Here is a 24,123-nt window from a genome sequence, read left to right on the forward strand (position 1 = left end):
GTTTTCCCTTGACCAAATTTTGACCGTATCACCCTTTAATATACCCCATAGGATGGGGGGTATATTAACTTTGTCATTCCGTTTGTAACACATCGAAATATTGCTCTAAGACCCCATAAAGTATATATATTCTGGGTCGTGGTGAAATTCTGAGTCGATCTGAGCATGTCCGTCCGTCCGTCTGTTGAAATCACGCTAACTTCCGAACGAAACAAGCTATCGACTTGAAACTTGGCACAAGTAGTTGTTATTGATGTATGTCGGATGGTATTGCAAATGGGCCATATCGGTCCACTTTGACGTATAGCCCCCATATAAACGGACCCCCAAATTTGGATTGCGGAGCCTCTAAGAGAAACAACTTTCATCCGGCTGAAATTTGGTACATGGTGTTAGTATATGGTCTCTAATCACCATGCAAAAATTGGTCCATATCGGTCCATAATTATATATATAGTCCCCATATAAACCGATCACCAGATTTGACCTCCGGAGCCTCTTGGAAGACCGAAATTCATCTGATTCAGTTGAAATTTGGTACGTGATGTTAATATATGGCCTCAAACACCCATGCAAAAATTGGTCGATATCGGTCCATAATTATATATAGGCCCCATATAAACCGATCCCTAGATTTGAACTCCGGAGCACCTTGGAAGAGCAAAATTCTTCCCATTCGATTGAAATTTGGTACGTGATGTTAGTATATGGTATTCAACAACCATGCATGAATTGGTTCCTATCAGTCCATAATTATATATAGCTCCCATATAAACCGATCGCCAGATTTGACCTCCGGTGCCTTTTGGAGAAGCAAAATTCATCCGATCTCGTTGAAATTTGGTACGTGGTGGTAGTATATGATATTTAACAACCATGCCAAAAGTGGTCGATATCAGTCCATAATCATTTATAGCCCCCATATAAACCGATCCCGAGATTTGGTTTTGGAACCTCTTGGAGGAGCAAATTTCATCCGAGTTAGTTGAAATTTGTGGATGACACTCTTTCGTGTTAAAGTTTCGTGTTAAAGTTTCGGCAGTATCCAATAATATATGTGCTTCCTGTAAAATATGTTTGGAACATATGTTAAAGAAGCGATTTTTTTTGAAGGTGTATGCAATCCATGGTGGAGGGTACATAAGATTCGGCCTGGCCGAACTTGCGGCCGTATATACTTGTTTTTTTTTTTAGATTTTTAAATTACTTCATTCAAATGAACTTCCAAGGCACAACTTCTAAAGCAATAAAAATGAGCCGAAAACAAAGTACTTCCGTCCTATGATTAGCCCATATCAAATTTTTTGGAGATGATCTAAGTTTTCACTAATTTCGGATCACAAGTTTGGGGATCCAAACAACTTTTTTGGATGCTCTTTTTTTGCTGGGTAATGATTCTTCTCTCTGGTTTATGTTTATACAAAATATAATATAGTATGTTATACTGTGATTTTTTTCATTATTGTGTTTATTTCTTTACGAAACAAAACTCCAAAACTTGGGGTATTATTTCATTTTCATTTTGGGCGTTATTTCTTTACGGTTTTATTTCCCATAGCATAGCCAAATACGTGGCCGAAACAATTAACCAGGAAATAAATCCCTATAATCAGAATTGAAATAAGTTTCCAAATTTGAGGATTTATTTCATTATCAAATAAATCCCCAATATCCCCGAAAAAGCCAAATGAAAAATACCCCCCCATATTTTGGGGAACTATTTTGTAAAAAATGGAATTTCTAATTTCTTTACAAAGATTTATCTGAAACTGAACCACGACAATTTCAACAATGATAGCTACAACCACGGAGCTTTGAATATGGGCCCCTTGAAAATTAGCTGCAAAAACTAAATGAAATAAGACACCAAAAAATTATATAGAAAACAAAAACAGAGCATTTTTATTTTTTGATGGAGTTATTATATTTTTGGGACAGGTTTGCATTATGAAAAAAATCCCAATATTTCAAATAAAAATTAACCCCAATTTGCTTTTTTGTGCTTCGTTTTTAAGTGGGGCCTATTTTCGCATTCAGGGATTTAACAATGGTAACCACTATACACACTTTTGTTGTTTCGAAAAGCATTGTAACGCATCAGATTTGCTTTTCGCGTGGCGGGCTTTCTGCCGGGGATTATATATTTAATTGTTTTTCTTAAAACTTCATATTTTTCATTTAGTGTTAACTTTCATCAGTTAGGGTTGATTTTCGTCAGCTAGGTTTAATTTTCAATAGTTAGGGTTCATTTCTTTTAAATCAAAAGTGAGATCTAATTTTGTTTTGAGTTCGATTTTCATGTTTCTAGTTACATTTTGTTGGGGTTCATTTTCCTGGGACCCATTTGCATATCGCCCACAATCACATCGATGTACCATCATTTTGCAGACATATTTGACAATCATTATAAATTTTGTTATATGATATGCAATAAAACCCCACAAAAATAAAAATATGGCCCAAATATCATGAAATAGGGCCCCATGGGGATTTATTCATTGTAAATTTTGGGCTTTATTTCTTGGCGGGATTATTTCCTCCAAGATAAGCAGCTACACTTCATAATGAATATGAGCTCCATGAAAATGAATTCCAACAAAATTTAACTAAAGCATAAAAATCAACACCCCCCAAAAACGTAGAGTTCATTTTCTCTTTTGTTTTAAAAAACGTTGTGAAAATGAACACTAACTGAAAAAATATGAAATTTTAAGAAAAAAAAGTTAAATGTGTGTCTTCATAGGTCAAAGAGTTACACCTTGGCCGAAGGCCGTCCACGCAAAAACCAAATCTAGTGTGATACAATGCCCAGAATGCGAAAATAGGTCCCATTTGAAAACGAAGCACAGTCCCAAAAAGGAAATTTGGGGTTTATATTCCCAAAGCAAACGGGCCACGCAAAAACCAATGCTATTCAGAGCAATAAAAGTGTGTATAGTTGCCACCACTGTTAAATCCCAGAATGCGAAAATAAGCCCCAATTGAAATTGAAACACTGTCCCAGAAAAGAAATTTGGGGTTTATTTTCATTTGAAATAGTGGGGTTTATTGTCATAACGCAATTAGCTCACCCAAAAACCAATGCTATTCAGAACAACAAAACTGAGTATAGTCGCCACCTTTATCAAATACCAGAATGCGAAAATAGGCTCCACTTGAAAACGAACAACAAAGGAAAAAAGAAAATTGGGGTTTATTTTCATCTAAAATATTAGTAATGCAAACGTGCCTTAAAAACAAAATAGATGTTACTCCCCCCCCAAAAAAATGGTGTTGTTGTTTTCCATATACTTTTTGGGATCCTATTTCATTTGGGTTTTGGGGCGAATTTTCATGGGGCCCATATTCATAGCGCCACTTATTCATATTTGTTCTCAGTCCTTTAATTTAATTTATAGGAATGTTTTTATTATGGATATTATACTGGATGGCGTAGAGTTTTATATGGTCTACTACGTCCTACTTCATTTGAATTTTTTAATCCATCTTTTAATTTTATACTCATAATTTATATTCCAACATTTAAAAGTGAAAGATTATTTCGACCAAAGTAAAGTTTCAGGGGTCTATACATATAGAAATACGTTAATATAATATTTCCATAGAACTTTTTAGATAACCAAGAAAACGGAATAATTATTAACCATCAACCCTTTTTACATTTGGCGAGGCTTATATTTTCTTAGCCTAATGAGATCTTGTGCGTGTGTGTAAAATGCGTGAGTTTGTTGAGCATAAAGTTTCTTTGTTATTACAGATTTCCTTCCGGTTTCTTGGCAGAGGAAAGCCACACCAAAATTTTTAGCACTTAGTCTAGGAAAAAATTGCGTGTATTTCAATAAGCCGTAAACAATGATGGCTGATTATCAATAAACGTAAAACAGTGGCATAATTAGGTCTGGCGCATTCGAGATATCATTAACACAAGTCTATACGCCTTTCTTATTGGGCTAATAGGAATAGAAAGAGGGGGAGGGGGGGGGGTGAATGGGGGCCTTGGCAAAGCACTCTTACCGCTTTCTCCTATATTTATGACTTGTAAGGACAAGTCATGTATTTGGCCAAAACAAAATCTAGGCGCCACATATAATAAATTTGAGTAGGTGGTTTGATTGAACGGATGTCTAACCTACTTCCGTTTTTCATGTGGTCTCTTTGTCAATGCCAACTCAACTCAACTTAAAATCCATGTGCCTTCTTATAGCCATTATCTTTTTGAAGATATCAAATGATTCAGTTTTCTTGAGGGAAAACTAAAGAAGACGAAACCATTTTAAATGTCTATTTTTTATGCTTTGCTATATACATCATTTTGGAAGGACTTGATATGCTTTTGGGTAGATGACCTCGCTGCATGGGTGACTAGGTTGGGTTAGGGTGGCCAAATGGCTACATCAAATGTGTCACACATTGTTAGATCGCGTGTATGAAAGCGTTACATTAAACTGAAACTTAAAGTTTTGTTTTCGCCTACACAGACCCTCTATCAAGGATCCCAAATATTTAGGGACTGAAAAAACGAAATATTCTATTGCCACAATTTAGGCAAAAATGTCACAACAATTTTGGTTATTGCTTTTATTACTCATTACTGTTATGGGAAGGCAATTAATTTGCTCAAGGCATTCGGAAAGAATGTGTTTATTTATCAAATTGTATTTATTAAACTCAGTGGTAAGTTTATTTTATAGAAAAAGGAATTCATTCATTCTACATAAAGAAATAAAAGGTAGACATTATATCCCACATAAGTACGTGTGAAAGATGTAAAAAAATTGTTGATGTATGTTAGCTATGGTTGTTTGTTCATTTCTTTCTTTCTTGGGAGTAGGTTCATTTCTTTGAGTTTTTGCATTACAGGGAAAGCGGATTTTTTTCAAGTTTCGCTAGATCTCGTTCCAAGATAATTTTTCTTAGATATGGTATAAATTTTAGACCTTTGTCCGAGTGTTCTGAGGCGCTATGTGTTGGATTAAATAAATCGAATTATTTTGCAATAAAAGTAAATTTTTGCACTGTTTATGACCTTCTGATCTACAGTGTGGTTCATATGTATTGCAACAAACTTTAGGCTACTATCAGCCTACACTAAGCGTATCGAAACGGAGGTTTATTCGTGACCACCTCCAAAAACATCTTTTGCTCATATCGCACCTTTTTGTGTACCTAAAAAAGATTTTGAATACCAATCGGGTGATCGGTCTATATTGGGGGATATACCAAAACATGGGCCTATTTAACCCTTTCATAACCAAATTAAACCTAAAGTTGCAAATTTTAATTATTCTTATTTTTATACCCTCCACCATAGGATGGGGGTATATTAACTTTGTCATTCCGTTTGTAACACATCGAAATATTGCTCTAAGACCCCATAAAGTATATATATTTTGGGTCGTGGTGAAATTCTGAGTCGATCTGAGCATGTCCGTCCGTCCGTCTGTTGAAATCACGCTAACTTCCGAACGAGACAAGCTATCAACTTGAAACTTGGCACAAGTAGTAGTTATTGATGTAGGTCGGATGGTATTGCAAATAGGCCATATCGCTCCACTTTTACGTATAGTCCCCATATAAATGGACCCCCAAATTTGGCTTGCAGGGACTCTAAGAGAAGCAAATTTCATACGATCCGGCTGAAATTTTGTACATGGTGTTAGTATATGGTCTCTAATGAACATGCAAAAATTGGTCCACATTGGTCCATAATTATATATAGCCCCCATATAAACCGATCCCCCGATTTGGTTTGCGGAGAAGCAAATTTCATCCGATCCGGCTGAAATTTGGTACATGGTGTTAGTATATGGTCTCTAATGACCATGCAAAAAATGGTCCATATCGGTCCATAATTATATATAGCCCCCATATAAACCGATCACCAGATTTGACCTCCGGAGCCTCTTGGAAGACCAAAATTCATCTGATTCAGTTGAAATTTGGTACGTGGTGTTAATATATGGCCTCAAACATCCATGCAAAAATTGGTCGAAATCGGTCCACAATTATATATAGCCCCCATATAAACCGATCCCCAGATTTGACCTCCGGAGCCCCTTGGAAGAGCAAAATTCATCCGATTCGATTGAAATTTGGTACGTGATGTTAGTATATGTTATCCAACAACCATGCAGAAATTGGTTCATATCAGTCCATAATTATATATAGCCCCATATAAACCGATCCCCAGATTTGACCTCCGGTGCCTTTTGGAAGAGCAAAATTCATCCGATCTGGTTGAAAATTGGTACGTGGTGGTAGTATATGATATTTAACAGCCATGCCAAAAGTGGTCCATATCAGTCCATAATCATATATAGCCCCCATATAAACCGATCCCGAGATTTAGTTTTGAAGCCTCTTGGAGGAGCAAATTTCATCCGAGTCAGTTGAAATTTGGTACATTGTGCTAGTATATGGCCGTTAACATCCATGCCTAACTAGGTCCATATCGGTCTATAGTTATATATAGCCCTCAGATAAATCGATCCCCAATCACAAAAAATTGGTCCATATCAAGTTCATAATTGTATATAGCCCCCATATTTCAATTCTGGCTCTCTACCACGTATGGACTAACTCACAATTTAGAAAACGATACTAAGAAGTTTTAAGATACCACAACCCAAGTAATTCGATTGTGGATAACAGTATTTCGTAGACGTGTCTACGCATTTCAAGGTGGAGGGTACATAAGATTCGTCCTGGCCGCACTTACGGCCGTATATACTTGTTACATCAAAAAAGCTATAAGAGTTTGTTCTGAAAACTCTTAAATTGTGACCAAAAGATCTTACGCAAACACACGATATTTGACCTATAATATCTGTTGAAGTGTGAGCAAAAATACAAAAAAAATAATCTGAAATAATATCGACTATAGTTATTGTATGAACGTCCATTTACTACAAATATAAATATCTCTGAATTTTTAATTTCAGCGAATCGGATAAGAATTGTTGTGTTTAGATGCTCAAAACCCCAAATCGGGTGGGGGTCGCTTTTTATGGGAGCTCTATCAAAACGTAGACCGATAAAACCCAATCTTCAAACTTGACCTGCATGCAGACAAAACAAGTTGTGTCAAATTTTTATCACGTTTATCCCATTATTGACGGCAGTGAAACCTCTGAAAGGTGGACATCCACGGTCGCCTAAATTTTGTCCACGTTTGAGAGGTGTCCACGTAGGAGAGGTTAATTTTAATGTGTTAATATAGCAAGCGTCCCCAGACAATTGTCCACATTTGGGAGAAATAAATCGAAACTGAGTTTGGAGTTAGACTTTGGTGACGTTTTCGTATGTCCTCTGTCGTGGAAGTCGGTAGTCAAAGGATTAAGGTCTTTAAATATCTCTGGATTTTTAATTTCAGCGAATCGGATAAGAATTGTTGTGTTTAGATGCTCAAAACCCCAAATCGGGTGGGGGTCGCTTTTTATGGGAGCTCTATTAAAACGTAGACCGATAAAACCCAATCTTCAAACTTGACCTGCATGCAGACAAAACAAGTTGTGTCAAATTTTTATCACGTTTATCCCATTATTGACGGCAGTGGTGTGATTACAACAGACAGACATAATATATACAGTGAAACCTCTGAAAGGTGGACACCCACGGTCGCCTAAATTTTGTCCACGTTTGAGAGGTGTCCACGTAGGAGAGGTTAATTTTAATGTGTTAATATAGCAAGCGTCCCCAGACAATTGTCCACATTTGGGAGGTGTCCGGTTTTCAGAGTGTCAACGTTTGAGAGGTTTCACTTTATAATCGGAAATATTTTATAATCGGAAATATTTCCCACTGACTAACATATTATACCCCCATCACCATTCTAACGTGGTAAGTATAAACAAGTATATACGGCCGTAAGTTGGGCCAGGCGGAATCTTATGTACCCTCCACCATGAATATCATAGAAACTTCTGCGAAAGACTGTCATCCACAATCGAATTATTTGGGTTGTGGCAACGTATCTTAAAACTTCTTAACATCGTCTTCTAAATTGTAAGTTAGTTCATACCTGGTATATTTTGTGTGTATACACACAAAATTTTTTTTCTGATTCAATCACGAATTTAATTGATCCAATTAATTTTTGTTTAATTCAAATGTCTTCAATCACAGAAATGATAGTATCAATTAAAAAGTATTTGATCCAATTAAAAAATTAATTGGTACTATTAATTTGTGTGATTAATTTTTGTTTCAATTAAAAAAAATTGTTGAATCAATTAAATGTTTAATTGAATATTTTTTAAAACTTAATTAATATTTTAATTGGAAAAAATTATGTGAATTTTTTTTTCTATGTATAGGTAAGTCTACAAATAATTACGAACCGATATGGATTTTTCGCGGTAATTAGAGAGCCAGAATTGAAATATGGAGGTCGCTTTATATTGGGGGTTTATACAATTATGAACAGATATGGACCAATTTTTGTGTGATTGGGAATCGGTTTAGCTGAGGGTTATAAATAACTATATATCAATATGGACCAAGTTTGGCATGGTCGTTAGCGGACATAACTAGCACAATGTACCAAATTTCAACTGAATTGGGCGAAATTTACTCCTCCAAGAGGCTCCAAAACCAAATCTGGGGATCGGTTTATATGGGGGCTATATATGATTATAAACCTATATGGACCAATTTTTGCATGGTTATTAGAGACCATATACTAACACTACGTATCAAGTTTCAACCAGATCGGATGAATTTTGCTCCTCTAAGAGGCTACGGAAGCCAAATCTGGGGATCGGTTTATATTGGGGCTATATATAATTATGGACCGATATGGACCAATTTTTGCATGGTTGTTAAAGACTATATACTAACACCACGTATCAAATTTCAACCGGATCGTATGAATTTTGCTCCTCTAAGAGGCTCCGCAAGCCAAATCCGGGGGTCGGTTTATATGGGGGCTATATATAATTATAAACCGATATGGACCAATTTTTGCATGGTTGTTAGAGTCCATATGCTAACACCACGTATCAAATTTCAACCGGATCGTATGGATTTTGCTCCTCTAAGAGGCAAATCTTGAGGTCGGTTTATATGGGGGTTATATATAATTATGGACCAATATGGACCAATTTTTGCATGGTTGTTAAAGACCATACTCTAACAGCACGTACCTAATTTCAACCGGATCGGATGAAATTTGCGTCTCTAAGAGCCAAATATCGGGGGTCCGTTTATATGGGGGCTATACGTAAAAGTGGACCGATATGGCCCATTTGCAATACCATCCGACCTACATTAATAACAACTATTTGTGCCAAGTTTCAAGTCAATAGCTTGTTTCGTTCGAAAGTTAGCGTCATTTCAACAGACAGACGCACAGTGTCGTGTTTTCATATAAACGGAGGCCAAAAATAGAAGGAGTTATCGTAGAAGTATGAAAATTGGTACACATTATTACTATAAGTAGGAAAGGAAAAAAACGAAGTTTTGCGAAAATCGGCCCAAGGACTCGCCCACCTCCCATATATCCTGAAATGAAAAAACCTTATATTTTCCAAAATTGTTCTTGGAATTGAACCAAATTTGGCTCGATTTATCTGTGATATATTGCTGATAACTGTGGTGAGTTATATGAATTTATCTCAAAGGACACGCCCACCTCCCATATATCCTGAAATGAAAAAACCTTATATTTTCCAAAATTGTTCTTGGAATTGAACCAAATTTGGCTCGATTTATCTCTGATATATTGCTGATAACTGTGGTGAGTTATATGAAATTATCTCAAAGGACTCGCCTACCTCCCATATATCCTGAAATCAACAAAAAATTATATTTTCCAAAATTGTTGTTGGAATTGAATGAAAGTTGGCTTGATTTGTCCTTGATGAATTTTTTATTAGTATATTTAATTTCATTTAATTATCTTACAAAATACGTCTACATCCCATATGTCCTTGATACCAAATAAGAAAATCATTTTCTATATTATAAATATATTTTTTTCATTTTCCAATTACTATTATTATATTTAATAAGAGATAGGAAACAGATATTTTTCAAATTCATAATTATTGATTAACAAAATATTAAGGAAATTATTAAATAAATAAAACTAAATATTTTTCCTTATTCACTAAAGCTGTCATAATCTGTATCACTCGATTCGTACTGACTCCAAAAATTTTCTGCAATTATAGTTTCAGAACATTCCTCAGTATTGGATTCACTTTGGATAAGAAATTGAGTTATTTCATTATAATTCTTACACTGAAAAAACAGTGAACCCACCAGGAAAGAAAATTTTAGTTAGTTTTAGAAAAAATATATTAATTTTAGAAAATTTTAACTAAACTGTATTAGAAACGCAGATGTCACGCCGATTTCACAAAACTAAGTAAATAATTTTCGATAAATTCAAGAAAATTTATTAGACAGAATTCATTTTTTTCACTTGTTAAAGAAAATTTCGAAGTTTGAAGGAAAAATTTGGAGTTAAAAATTGCAAAAACGTCTTTAGTACCATATGAAGTTCATGATGGGCTCATTACTGGTAAAATTTACAAATTTTAAGAAATTCTGAACTATTTTGTGGGAGACCCGAATTTAGTTGATCTTTATGCTTCATTTGTGCATAATTTTTTCCTTTATTTTAGTTATTTTAACTAACGTACGCAAAAAATTATTAACGTCATGGAAACTTTCTTAAAATGTAAAAATTCCATGAACTTAAATTAAATTAAATCAGCTTTAGTGAAATATAGGGTTCACTTTTTTTTGAGTGTAGCCTTCTTGTTATTTGCTTTTCTATGAATAGTAATATTTGGTTCAGACTGCAAAATCATTCTTTCAATTAAATCCTTGTTGGTTGACTCACGACTATTTTTTCTGGTATGATTTAATCGGGTCTTTCTAAAAACTTTATGAGTTGCTTCTATAGCTTCCTGCGACAGCATTCCAACAGGCATTTTTTAATGTTTTATGAATTCTACACCATGAACAAGAATTTTATGAACTGTGGCTGGCATGTAATACCAAGCGTAGTTTGTCGAATTTTCACCTGTCTCGACACTGAAAATTTAAAGAATAAATGAAAGGGGGATGAACGGGGACGCGAAACTAAATTTTTTATACTCTACACACTTGCCCAAATATTATATTAAAATATTAAAAAAGTGTTTTTTGGTGTTTTTTTTTCTAACACTCCATTGAACTTGAATGTTTTTAACAAACTTAGATTTTCGCTTTTTGTTTACATTCGGTGTAACGGTAAACCCCATATGATCCACCAAACGAGCCAAAATAGCGAGTTGCCATATCATTATATTCTAACAAGTTCATCCAATCCTAAATTATACTATTTTACCGACAATTTTTATTTTAACTTACCGAATTAAATTTGGGTAATTTTTATAATTTGTATATACCGATATTTTTATCACTAGAACTATTAACTTTGAATGCTCATAACTTTTTGGAAATATAACATTTTTAAAAAATTTCTTTTGATTTAATACAAATGAAGTGTTGCTTGTAAAACGAAATCAAATTTTTTTAAAAACTAGTACAGTGATATTTTTGATTTTTGGCCGCCCTCACGACACTGTGAGACGTACGGACATGCTTAGATCGATTCAGAATTTCACCACGACCCAGAATATATATACTGAGGGTTTTAGAGCATATATCGATATGTTACAAACAGTATTACAAAGTTAATATCCTATGGTGGATGGTACAAAATAAAATAAAATTTAAAAAAGTTGCATTCCGCCAGGGCTTGACTTGGATTTCTAGGCGGTGTTTCTACATGGTTGAACCATTAAAAAATGGTGTTCGGAGTGTAAATCTAATTGTATGTGAAACATGAATAGAAAAATACAATTCAAAAAATAATCGCTATTCTCCAATTTTGAAAATCAAAACATCATTTATTTTGTTATTATTTTAAGTAACAACTTCAATTTATATTTATTGAAATGTCTCCTATCTAACAGATTTTTCATCCTACTTCCCCTACAAGCCTATATAAAACTTTCAACTATGCTTGTGGCATTACAAAATATGTTCAAAATTTTTAAATTAATAGCTATAAGCTTATTTTTGAATGAAAAATTGCTTCGGAAATGTGACCAGTCATAATTTATTTGAACTAGTCATTGTTATGAATATAGGCAATTATTCAAAATAAAATGGTTTTGAAAACAAAACAAGACAAAGAAGAATTTAAGTTTACAAAAAAAAAATATGAAAAACCATCATTTATGCGGTTGTGTTTTCATGTTTTCAGGGCATTCATCTACCGTCAATAGTAAAGTTGGCTAACATTTGTTTTCCATCCAAACATCCAACTTATCTTCCTTTCATACTAAATTTTACACGTGGAGACAACATCGAACGTGTTGTGTTTATGTTCGACATCTTTAGCCAAATAACTAAAGGCAGAATGGAACAGCTGTTATTGGAGAAATCAAATGTTGGCAAGATACAAACAAACATACATACACCCACACATACGTACTCCCAGGCGATGTGTAAACAATGAAAGGCTCGCCACTTTTTTTGTTTGAGGTGTTTAAGCAGCTTGTTTTTGCTATTTAATATGGAACAACAATCCTACGAACATTTCCATTTTAACACACAGCAACAACGGCAATAGGGATCATGATGATGATGATGGTTCTTTTGGCGACGTCATCGTTCTTCGTTGGTTTGCCAGTGTAGGCCCTAGACTTTATTAACGTGTGTGCGTGTGTTTGTTGTTGTTGGTTGTGCGGAAAATTGTTTACATGATTTCACTGCGGTTTGTTTTCTTTTTTTTCGCTGGGAGGTTTTGCCCTTGTGTTTGCAGCTTTTGTTTTTCTCTTGATTTTATGTGAGTATGAGTGTTCGTTTCCTTATTGTATAGAATGGAGGGAAAAGTCGACAAGCGACAAACACATATTTTGGAGCTTCCAAAGACGAATGGCAAAATTTCGGTTTTTAGTTGATGCGTTGACTACGTAGCGGTTAGTTGATTTAAAAAGCAAGCTAGCTAACAAAATTTGTTGCGATAGTGCGTGAGTGCGAAGACAATTCCGCGAAAAAGAAGAAGAAATAAAGCATATACGTAATTTTTAAAAATTCGGTTTGACCCAAAATAACTCAGTGTAAGGGGCCAAAGAGCGTATGAGTAACATGAATGTATGAATTAATATTTTTCATACGCATACACTGAACTGGTAAAGATAACATGAAATGCAAGTACACTAAAAAAAAAAGAGTTTTATTTTTGGAGTAATAAAATTTTTAAAAAGCGAAGTCTTTTTTTGTGGCTTAAAAGAGCAAATACAACAAATTGGTGAACTAGTTACAATGCTTGTCATAAATTAAAACTTCATTGTGGAGAAAAGTATTTTTTGTGTATTTATAATTTTTATAAAATTCTCAAGATATTACATATGAGTGATTTAATAAAATAAAAAAGTGTAGTCGGGAAAAAATGGCTATGATGTCTACAAAAATGCAAATTAACTTAAAATTAAATATAACTAGCTATAAGAGTCTAATAGCGTATGAGTAACATAAATCGATGAATTAATATTTTTCATACGCATATACTAAAAGTGAATTTTTGAATTAAGTGACACTTTTATTTTTGATAAAAGTGACAATTGCAATTAAAATGTGTCTTAAATATTGAAATGTGTTAATTAAAACTCATGTAATCGAATAATAAAAATAAATATTCGGCAAAAAATACAATAACTTGAATTATTAAAAATGAAATGCCAATAGAGAAAAAAAAAATATTTTCATTCTTAAAAATTAATGTGAAAAAAAATAAAAAAAATATTAAATAAACATATAGACATAAAAAATTAATAAACCATATTAAATGTATTAAAAATGTTTAACAAGCTAGATCGATTTCTGCTATTAGAGAAATTTAGTTTATCAAACTAAACTATATAGGGTAGGGCTATATAGGGTAAAATTTGGAAACAGCAACCAATTCGAATATTAGGAAATTTTTATGATCTAACGTTGGGCAAAAATGAGTAACACCCTTAAACATGGATACGAAACCAAAATTAAATTTCAATTTATATACTGAGCCGAGTGTAATGCGTTCGACCGTCCGCCCGTCTATATGTTATACATATATCAAAGAATTGACCGCGATTAAACGGTTCAATTCCAAAAACGACTGAACTCATTTGCTTGAAATTTTTATTAGAGAACGTTGAGGTTATAAATGGTGTACTTGATTCCTCGATATTACGTTTGGGAGCCTTTCGAAATCACTTTCTACGAACTTGGATTTATGCTCCTTAATTTAATGTTAGGCTATTGGTGATACACACAAAAAAAATTTTTTGGATTCAATCACGAAATATATTGATTCAAATAATTTTTTTAATTAAAATGTCTTCAATCACGAATATAATAGTATAAATCACAGTTTTATTTGCGTATAAAAAATATTTGATTAAAAGATTAATTGATTTAATTTGAAAAATTCAATTAATTTTTAATCGATTCAATTAAAATTTTAATTAATGTTGATTGCAAAAATCAATTAATTTTTATACCCTGCGCCACACTGTGGAACAGGGTATTATAAGTTAGTGCATATGTCTGCAACACCCAGAAGGAGACGAGATAGACACATGGTGTCTTTGACAAAAATGCTCAGGGTGGGCTCCTGAGTCGATATAGCCATGTCCGTCTGTCAGTGAACGCATTTTTGTAATCAAAGTCTAGGTCGCAGTTTTAGTCCAGTCGACTTCAAATTTTCCACAAGTATGTGTTTTGGCTCAGAATAGAACCCTATTGATTTTGAAAGAAATCGGTTCAGATTTAGATATAGCTCCCATATATATCTTTCGCCCGATACGGTCCAGAAGCCAGAGTTTTACCCCAATTTGGTTGAAATTTTGCACTAGGAGTACAATTAGTAGTGTAGTCAAGTGTGCCAAATTTTATTGAAATCGGTTCAGATTTAGATATAGCTCCCATATGTATCTTTCGCCCGATATGGACTAATACGGTCCCAGAAGCCAGAGTTTTACCGCAATTTGGTTGAAATTTTGCACTAGGAGTACAATTAGTAGTGTAGTCAAGAGTGCCAAATTTTATTGAAATCGGTTCAGATTTAGATATAGCTCCCATATATATCGTTCGCCCGATTTACACTCATATGACCACAGTGGCCAATATTTTATTCCGATTTAATTGAAATTTTGCACAGGGAGTAGAATTAGCATTGGAGCTATGTGTGCCAAATTTGGTTGAAATCGGTTCAGATTTAGATATAGCTCCCATATATAGCTTTCGCCCGATTTACACTCATATGACCACAGAGGCTAATTTTTAACTCCGATTGAGTTGAAATTTTGCACAGGGAGTAGAATTAGCATTGTAGCTATGCGTGCCATATTTGGTTGAAATCGGTTCCGATTTAGATATAGCTCCCATATATATGTTTATCTGATTTCGACAAAAAAATAAATCGGTTCTGTAATATATACCCCAAACACATTTTGCTTCAAGCATATATATATATTCAGGGTTGATCCAAACAAAATATTGTTTGTATTGTACAAATATATTATATTTCATCTTAGGGCATACACTGGTAGAAAAAAATTTTAATGAAATTTTCTTTGTGTGGATATATTTTTAAGGCACCAATTGGTTACTTCCATTATTTTACACACATAAATGGGCTATTTCTAAATTAATATATGTTTACATCTAGGCATATTATATTTACAACAGTTTATATCCCAAACATAATATATTCTAAAATATTAACATATATGTCCCAAACATGTTATGCTAGTTTATGAACGTTATATGCTTGCACTTAAAAATATTGTGTTAACAAATTTGAGTTCCAAACATATAATTTTTACACCCAAACATATGAAAAACAGTCTTTTTCGACCGTGCAGTCATTTTCCTACGAGGGTTGCGTTTTATATTCCGGGATTAGAGAACAAATACGAATACGAATATGAATCATCGAAAATTGCTTTATTATATTTCCCATTAAGATTTATATACTTTTTTATGTGTTTGAACCAATTTTGAAAGAACTTTCGCCACTCTGTTTGAGGTATCTCCAAAACATGCATTCTGAACGTATTAATCGCTTCTTCAGATGTCGAACAGTCAACTGCTGTCTCCTTTCGGGCTTATATGAGTAATTCATCACATGTCATAGGCGTTTTTCAAAGCACGCCATCGTATTTTGGAGCAATTTCTTCGACCAATCAACACGAGCCTTTTTTTTGAGCGTTTGACAAATTCAGGAACATTTTTGACGGTCAAATTACATTCAATATTGAATGTATGCTCGTCCCACTATTGCCTTGTCTTAATCTCAGCGTAGGTCACATGACAATTTCAGAATAACAGTTGATGTACAGCATCAATGGTTTCTGGAACAACAACTGATTTGGGAAGACCTTCACGAAATTCGTCTTGGAGTGAACTACAATCTCGGTTGAATTCACCATACCGTCAGTAAACACTGGTCTTTGAATAAAGTTCATCAATTCACTGAACTTGAATTAATTCATGTCGATAGTTTTAAAACATAACCACACGAAAATGTTCACGATTTAATTCCATTTTTTTACGAAATGAATCTTTGAAGTTGCTGTAAACAACGAAAATAGTGCTCGTACGTACAACCTCAAAAATGACAAGCTTTATGATATCGCTGTTAGTTGGACTAGGATTGCCCAATCCTGAAATATATAAGGCAACCCTATATCTCCTCAAAACGAGTTCTTGTGGAGTGAAATGTAAGTCCATCTGTAGAAGAGCAATTTTGGATACACATTAAAAGTATTGACTTTAGAAAAACTTAAATTTTTTCTGGATTGTCAGTTGAAATAATTTTTATACCCTCCACCATAGGATGTTGGGTATATTAACTTTGTCATTCCGTTTGTAACACATCGAAATATTGCTCTAAGACCCCATAAAGTATATATATTGTGGGTCGTGGTGAAATTCTGGGTCGATTTGAGCATGTCCGTCCGTTCATCCGTCTGTTGAAATCACGCTAACTTCCGAACGAAACAAGCTATTGACTTGAAACTTGGCATAAGTAGTTGTTATTGATGTAGGTCGGAAGGTATTGCAAATGGGCCATATCGGACTACTTTTACGTATAGCCCCCGTATAAACCGACCCCCAGATTTGGCTTGCAGAGCCTCTTGGAGGAGCAAAATTCATCCGATCCGGTTGAAATTTGGTATGTGGTGTTAGTATATGGTCTATAACAACCATGCAAAAATTGGTCCACATCGGTCCTTAATTATATATAGCCCCATATATAAACCGATCCCCCGATTAGGCTTGCGAGGCCTCTAAGAGAAGCAAATTTCATCCGATCCAGCTGAAATTTGGTACATGGTGTTAGTATATGGTCTCTAACAACCATTCAAAAATTGATCCACATCGGTCCATAATTATATATAGCCCCCATATAAACCGATCACCAGATTTGACCTCCGAAGCCTCTTGGAAGACCAAAATTCATCTGATTCTGTTGAAATTTGGTACGTGGTGTTAATATATGGCCTCAAACTCCAATGCAAAAATTGGTCGGTATCGGTCCATAATTATATATAGGCCCCATATAAACCGATCCCTAGATTTGACCCTCAGAGCCCCTTGGAAGAGCAAAATTCTTCCCATTCGGTTGAAATTTGGTACGTGATGTTAGTATATGGTATCCAACAACCATGCAGGAATTGGTTCCTACCAGTCCATAATTATATATAGCTCCCATATAAACCGATCCCCAGATTTGACCTCCGGTGCCTTTTGGAGAAGCAAAATTCATCCAATCTGCTTGAAATTTGGTACATGGTGTTAGTATATGGTCTTTAACAACCATGCCAAAAGTGGTCCATATCAGTCCATAATCATATATAGCCCCATATAAACCGATCCCGAGATTTGGTTTTGGAGCCTCTTGGAGGAGCAAATTTCATCCGAGTGAGTTGAAATTTGGTACATTGCGCTAGTATATGGCCGCTAACAGCCATGCAAAAATTGGTCCATATCGGTCTATAGTTCTATATAGCCAATGGCCAATCACACACCTACCATATCGCCAAAACTAATCTAAATACCAAAATTTTATTTCTATAGAAAATTTTGTCAAAATGTTATTTCTATAGAAAATTTTGTCAAAATTTTATTTCTGTAGATAATTTTGTCAAAAATTTATTTCTGTAGAAAATGTTGTCAAAATTTTATTTCTATAGAAAATTTTGTCAAAATTTTATTTCTATAGAAAATTTTGTCAAAATTTTATTTCTTTAGAAAATTATGTTAACATTTTATTTCTATAGAAAACTTTGTCGAACTGAATTATATACGTATTTAATCGGGCTTTTTTTTTGTTTAATATATCCCCCGTATGGACTAACTTACAATTTAGAAGACGGTGTTAAGGATTTTTTAAGATACCTTGCCATCGGCAAGTGTTACCGCAATCCAAGTAATTCGATTGAGGATGATAGTCTTTAGTAGAAGTTTCTACGCAATCCATGGTACATAATAGAGGTCTGCATCGAATAACTTTTCACTACATGTATGCAATTCGCTGTCGAATATAGTACATACACTGTCTTTCTCTCAGAGCGCAAGTAGTGAAGTGAAGAGAACACTTGCTTGTCAAATACCACCAAGTACTTATCCGAAACAATATGTGTTCCGAAAAATAGGAACAATAAAAATGCAGGTACTTGAGAAAAAGTACAACATGGATTCTCTTCACTTCACGTGGTACCACAAATATTTCTCAGTTATGTGCGAAGCAAAACTTTCCATTATTATTAATCATAGATATGTATGTATATCACATATTTCATATATTTATGTATGTCACACACTTACCTTAACGTTTGCCGTTCTTTATATCAATCCGAAAACATATATTATGAAGAGTAACTGTATTCTTTTATTTCTGAAACTGCACGTGGTACATGGAGTACTCTATGAAGTTTTGTTCTCGCAACATACTCGACGTGATCACTCTGAGTACACTTCAATAAGAGAGAAAGAGGAATATGTGTTTGTTGGTAGTGAAGACATAAGAGTAGCAACAAGAAGTTACTCGTGGCTTTTGGTGTTCATCAAAATGTGTACCAATTGTTTTGCGATTCTCTCAAATAGATGTACTCATGTAGCAAGTACACGTGTACTCTACATTTACAAATGGAATTGTGCAGACCTCTAGTACATAAGATTCGGCCTGGCCGAACTTACTTGTTTTAATTAAAGGACTAACAGAGCAACTTGAAAATAGTCCTAAATTAGATTAAACTAAATTAAGTTAACAGATAGAAATCTAATTAGCAACTCGATGACATCGCATTCCCCATATAGTTTTCTTTTATACATATTTGCAATTATTCTCTTAGCTTTAAAAATATTTTCGTTTTTTATTTGCTATTCACTAAACGGTTTACTTTTTTAATTGGTGGTTGTAAAAGCCATTGTTGGACACGTGAGTGCAATTAAAATTATGGTAGGCTTTAATGTACCTTCTATGTCTCTTTTGGAAATTAAATACCATTTTAATGTGTTCGTGACAAATTCGCATGCTGACAGGTTATTGACCTAATTTGCACAAGCAAAACCGAATTGCAAGGTCATTATTGCAATAATTTGCTTAAATTTGACTACCGAAAAACTTTGTACCACATAATGGCAATTTATTATGGAATAATGAAAGCAATAAACTAAGCTAAGTTAAATGTAGGAAAGATTTCCCATTTTATCAGAAAATAGAATGGAAAAATCGTTTATATAAGGTGTATACGCAATGTGTCAATCATAAAATTAATTAATGTCTACAAGTACTCTATATATACTACAAGTTTTCATTGAAATAATTGCTAAAATTTGGCATACATCTTGCGCACAATAATGTAAAACGATCAATATTTCATATATATATTTTTGGTAAATTGCTTATCTTGACGAGTGGCACATGAGGCGTAACACTAAATGCGTCAATCATAAAATAAATTAATATTACTTATATGCCACCAAGAACCCCATGTATAGTCTACGAGAAGAATTTTTGTTTATTATGCTGAAACCATAGTTCAAGTAATTGTTATAAACTTTTCCCCATTCGCAGCAATTAGTTTCCATTAATTTATTAAATATAAAAGTTTCATTATTTCATCATAACTTTAGGGGGTGGTGAGGTGTTAAAGTGTTGAAAAGTGTTTTCTATTAAAGGACATGATAGTAGAACAAAGAAGTTTGTTTATGACATGAACAACATAAAGGCAGATCTATGGGTGATACAAAAATGTGCCGGGCAAATATTTAACCTAGAATTGAAGTGAAATATTAAAAAGAATTTTTTAAAGGCATAGAGATGTAGGACCTTATATATTATGTTATTGGAAGATATATTTAGCAATGAAATACTTGGAATCAAAGAGAGATAATTTAGGGAGACTGATAAAACTTTACTGACCTACCTTTTACAGAACGCATTTGCAGATTCCCTACAATTTTAAAATCAAATAGAGTCAAATGATACATACACTAAATCTTATTCAGTTCAGATTACAAACATGAACAAAATTTTTTTTTCTCGATTTTTTATACGTGAGTATAAGGTTCAAAATTTACTAACCCAAAATAAGCTTTTCATACGATTCCCAAAATTAGTAAGAATGAAATACTGTATGGTTAAAACAAGTAAGGAAAGTCTAAAGTCGGGCGGGGCCGACTATATTATACCCTGCACCACTTTGTAGATCTAAATTTTCGATACCATATCACATCCGTCAAATGTGTTGGGTACATTTAAATATCACTCGATTTGGACAGAATTTGCTAGACTTCTACAAAATCTATAGACTCAAAATTTAAGTCGGCTAATGCACTAGGGTGGAACACAATGTTAGTAAAAAAATATGGGAAACGTTTAAATCTGCAGCAATTTTAAGAAAACTTCGAAAAAGTTTATTTATGATTTATCGCTCGATATATATGTATTAGAAGTTTAGGAAAATTTGAGTCATTTTTACAACCTTTCGACTAAGCAGTGGCGATTTTACAAGGAAAATGTTGGTATTTTGACCATTTTTGTCGAAATCAGAAAAACATATATATGGGAGCTATATCTAAATCTGAACCGAAATTTGGCACGCATAGCATCAACGCTTATTCTCCTCCCTGTGCAAAATTTAAACTAAATCGGAGTTAAAAATTGGCCTCTGTGGTCTTATGAGTGTAAATCGGGCGAAAGCTATATATGGGAGCTATATCTAAATCTGAACCGATTTCAACCTAATTTAGCACGCATAGCTGCAATGCTAATTCTACTCCCTGTGCAAAATTTCAACCAAATTGGGGTAAAACTCTGGCTTCTGGGACCGTATTAGTCCATATCGGGCGAAAGATATATATGGGAGCTATATCTAAATCTGAACCGATTTCAATAAAATTTGGCACACTTGACTATAGTACTAATTGTTCTTCTTCTGCAAAATTTTAAGTACATTAGGGTAAAACGCTGGCTTCTGGGGCAATATAAGTCCATATCGAGCGAAATATATATCTGGGAGCTATATCTAAATCTGAACCGATTTGTTCCAAAATCAATAGGGATCTATTCTGAGCGAAAACACATTGAACAATTTGAAGTCGATTGGAATAAAACTGCGACCTAGACTTTGATTACAAAAATGTGTTCACGGACAGACGGACATGGCTATATCGACTCAGGAGCCCACCCTGAGCATTTTTGCCAAAGACACCATGTGTCTATCTAGTCTAGTCACCTTTTGTTGAGGTTTACACTTTTTGTGCCACTTTTTCGAAAGTCTCAAGTTAATTCAATATCGATGTGTGCGATCTGGTGTTTTCCTGATGTACCAAAATTCCTCTTCTGCTGGCAAAAGCTGTACGCTTCTGGGTGATTACTTTCTTCAGACAATTCAATTGTTGGCAAAGCAGTTCCGAGAGAAGAGTTGTGCCGTATGGGAGCAGTTCATAATAATGCCCTTCTAATCTTATTAAAAACAAGGCAAACCCTTAATTGCCGTCAATAGTGGCTATTTAGGCAACCATTTCAACCGACTCACCGTGTTTTTGAGCACGATTGTTTTCGCTTGACGTTCACCATTCGCTTAGACTTTCAGAAGAAATTTTCAGATTTGAAATTCCATGAAATATTTTAAGTTAACTCGTGAGGCATACATACGGCAAGCCGATCCGCTTCGAAATCTTGCGAATATTTTTGGAATATATGATAATCATTTACGTTACGTTAATTCCATTTTCAAAAAATTGTATTTATATAAGTGGCCAACTAAAGGTATGTTTCTGTTAAATTAAGTTTCTTTACATCGGCTCGTGGGCGCCCAAAACTATGCTCTATAAATATAACACCGTGACTGTATGCATTGCTTGGGTTTTTTAATATGTAATATTTGGATATCACTCATTACAGTCTAGATTTTAATCATAAAATATTTTGATCCATTTAGGTAATTTTACCATACCAATTCGTAACTAAAAATAGACATTGCCCACTCACAAGAACGTAATTGTTTTTTAACAAAAAAAATATGCTTGGACTCCAAACTAATTGCAATTTGCACTTCTCATTAAAGAGAACTATATTGGCAAAATTTTATGTTTATACTCGTATGTACGAGGGTTAATAAAACGTCGTCAAACGAATTTCAATACCGAATATCAGAACACGAGAGATAAGCTACTTAAGGGCGATTTTATATATGCAAAATGAGTTGCCCTAGGGTCTACTACGTTTTACTACAACATTGCGAAGGATTCTTAATACAATGAAAATTGAAAAAATTTTTGAAAATTTTACCCTATTTATTACAATTGAATGCTTGGTTGTATATCGATGCCCTCATTCCAGTCGACTAAGCATGTTTTGATGGAGTTTGCTGTTTTTATTCGGATTGACGTGAATTGCATCCTGTCAAAAGTTCGAATTTATTGGACATTTCTATCAAAAGTTATGGTTAATATTGTACTTAGCCTGTGTCTAAAGTTTAAAAAAATTTCCAATCGATCTAAAGTGGTCTAAGTCATTTTTAGCCATGTTCTATTATCACTATTTTGAGTTCGTACATACTAAAAAAATTTATAAAAAAATATGATTTTGAGACCGAAAATAAGGAAATTTCTATCTTATAAGGGCTTTGAGAAAATTCAAAAAACAAAACTTGTTTCTTGTTTCCTGTAAAATTCACTTTTTTGACGCATTTAGGAATGTAGACATCGATATAAGCACTATCATAATAAAAGAAAAGTTTGCATTCTTCATTTCAAAGTAAAAAAATAACCAAATCAAATATCTTAGCAATTAGTTTCACTTACAAATAGCTTCAAAGAAATCTTAAAAAGAAGTGCAACTAATTAGCCTTTGAATTTTTGAAAAACTCTTAAGACAAAAAACTAGAGAATTTTCTCATGTGAAATAGTGCAAAATTCCAACAAATTGGCGAAAACTAAAAAAATGGTAGAGTTTGATTCTGCCGATGAGGCAAATACGGAACTCTTACAAAAACTTAAACACTTAGATGTTCGCGTCGAAAGTGCCGAGAGAAAAGATGTTGGCCTTTTTAAAACTGACTGTTGGAAATCTCTCAAATGGAAAGCCACCCTAAATCATATCGGACTATTAGTGTCGCTGTCCATCTATTGTGGTGTAGGCGGATTGGTAAGTGATTAAATATATTTTTTGGTTTTATTTTTGGACTAAACATTTTTTTTATATTTCAAATGAATATCATTGCCTTATTGTACCACTGCCCCCTTTTTTCCTAAATTGTGTTTTTTTGCTTCGGGGAATAGTAGCAATAAATTAAATTTCATATTTTATAGATCGCTGTTCGTCTTGTTTTATCCATGGCTGATTTAAATCTCAAAATGGGTGTAAGATATTGTCGGATGATGGAAAGAATAGAATATTGCATTGGAACTATTAATAGCTCACAATGGATATTTTTGAATGTAGCACAGTGGCCTCATGCTGAAGGTTTGAAATAATTCGGGTTAAATTAAAATGATTTAAAATAAATTATACTAAAGAAATTTATATTAATGCCACGGAACAATCACATTGCTTGAAGT

At 33.8% G+C, this 24,123-nt stretch overlaps 1 protein-coding gene across 3 annotated transcripts in view; it reads left to right on the plus strand.

Moving 5' to 3' along the window:
• LOC142230484 (TWiK family of potassium channels protein 7) overlaps nucleotides 1-24,123 on the plus strand; it is a 244,455-nt gene that overhangs the window by 88,895 nt on the left and 131,437 nt on the right. The window contains exon 1 of one of the 3 annotated variants that reach the window (XM_075301126.1): nucleotides 23,469-23,710. The exons of the other annotated variants lie outside the window; for them this stretch is intronic. Within the exon in view, the coding sequence (XP_075157241.1) occupies nucleotides 23,507-23,710 (204 nt within the window). The 5' untranslated portion in view covers nucleotides 23,469-23,506. Of the gene's footprint in view, nucleotides 1-23,468; nucleotides 23,711-24,123 lie in introns of those variants that run through there. 3 annotated transcript variants of the gene reach the window in all.

The sequence above is a fragment of the Haematobia irritans genome, chromosome 3, assembly GCF_050003625.1.
Source record: "Haematobia irritans isolate KBUSLIRL chromosome 3, ASM5000362v1, whole genome shotgun sequence".
Classification (NCBI taxonomy): Eukaryota; Metazoa; Arthropoda; class Insecta; order Diptera; family Muscidae; genus Haematobia; species Haematobia irritans.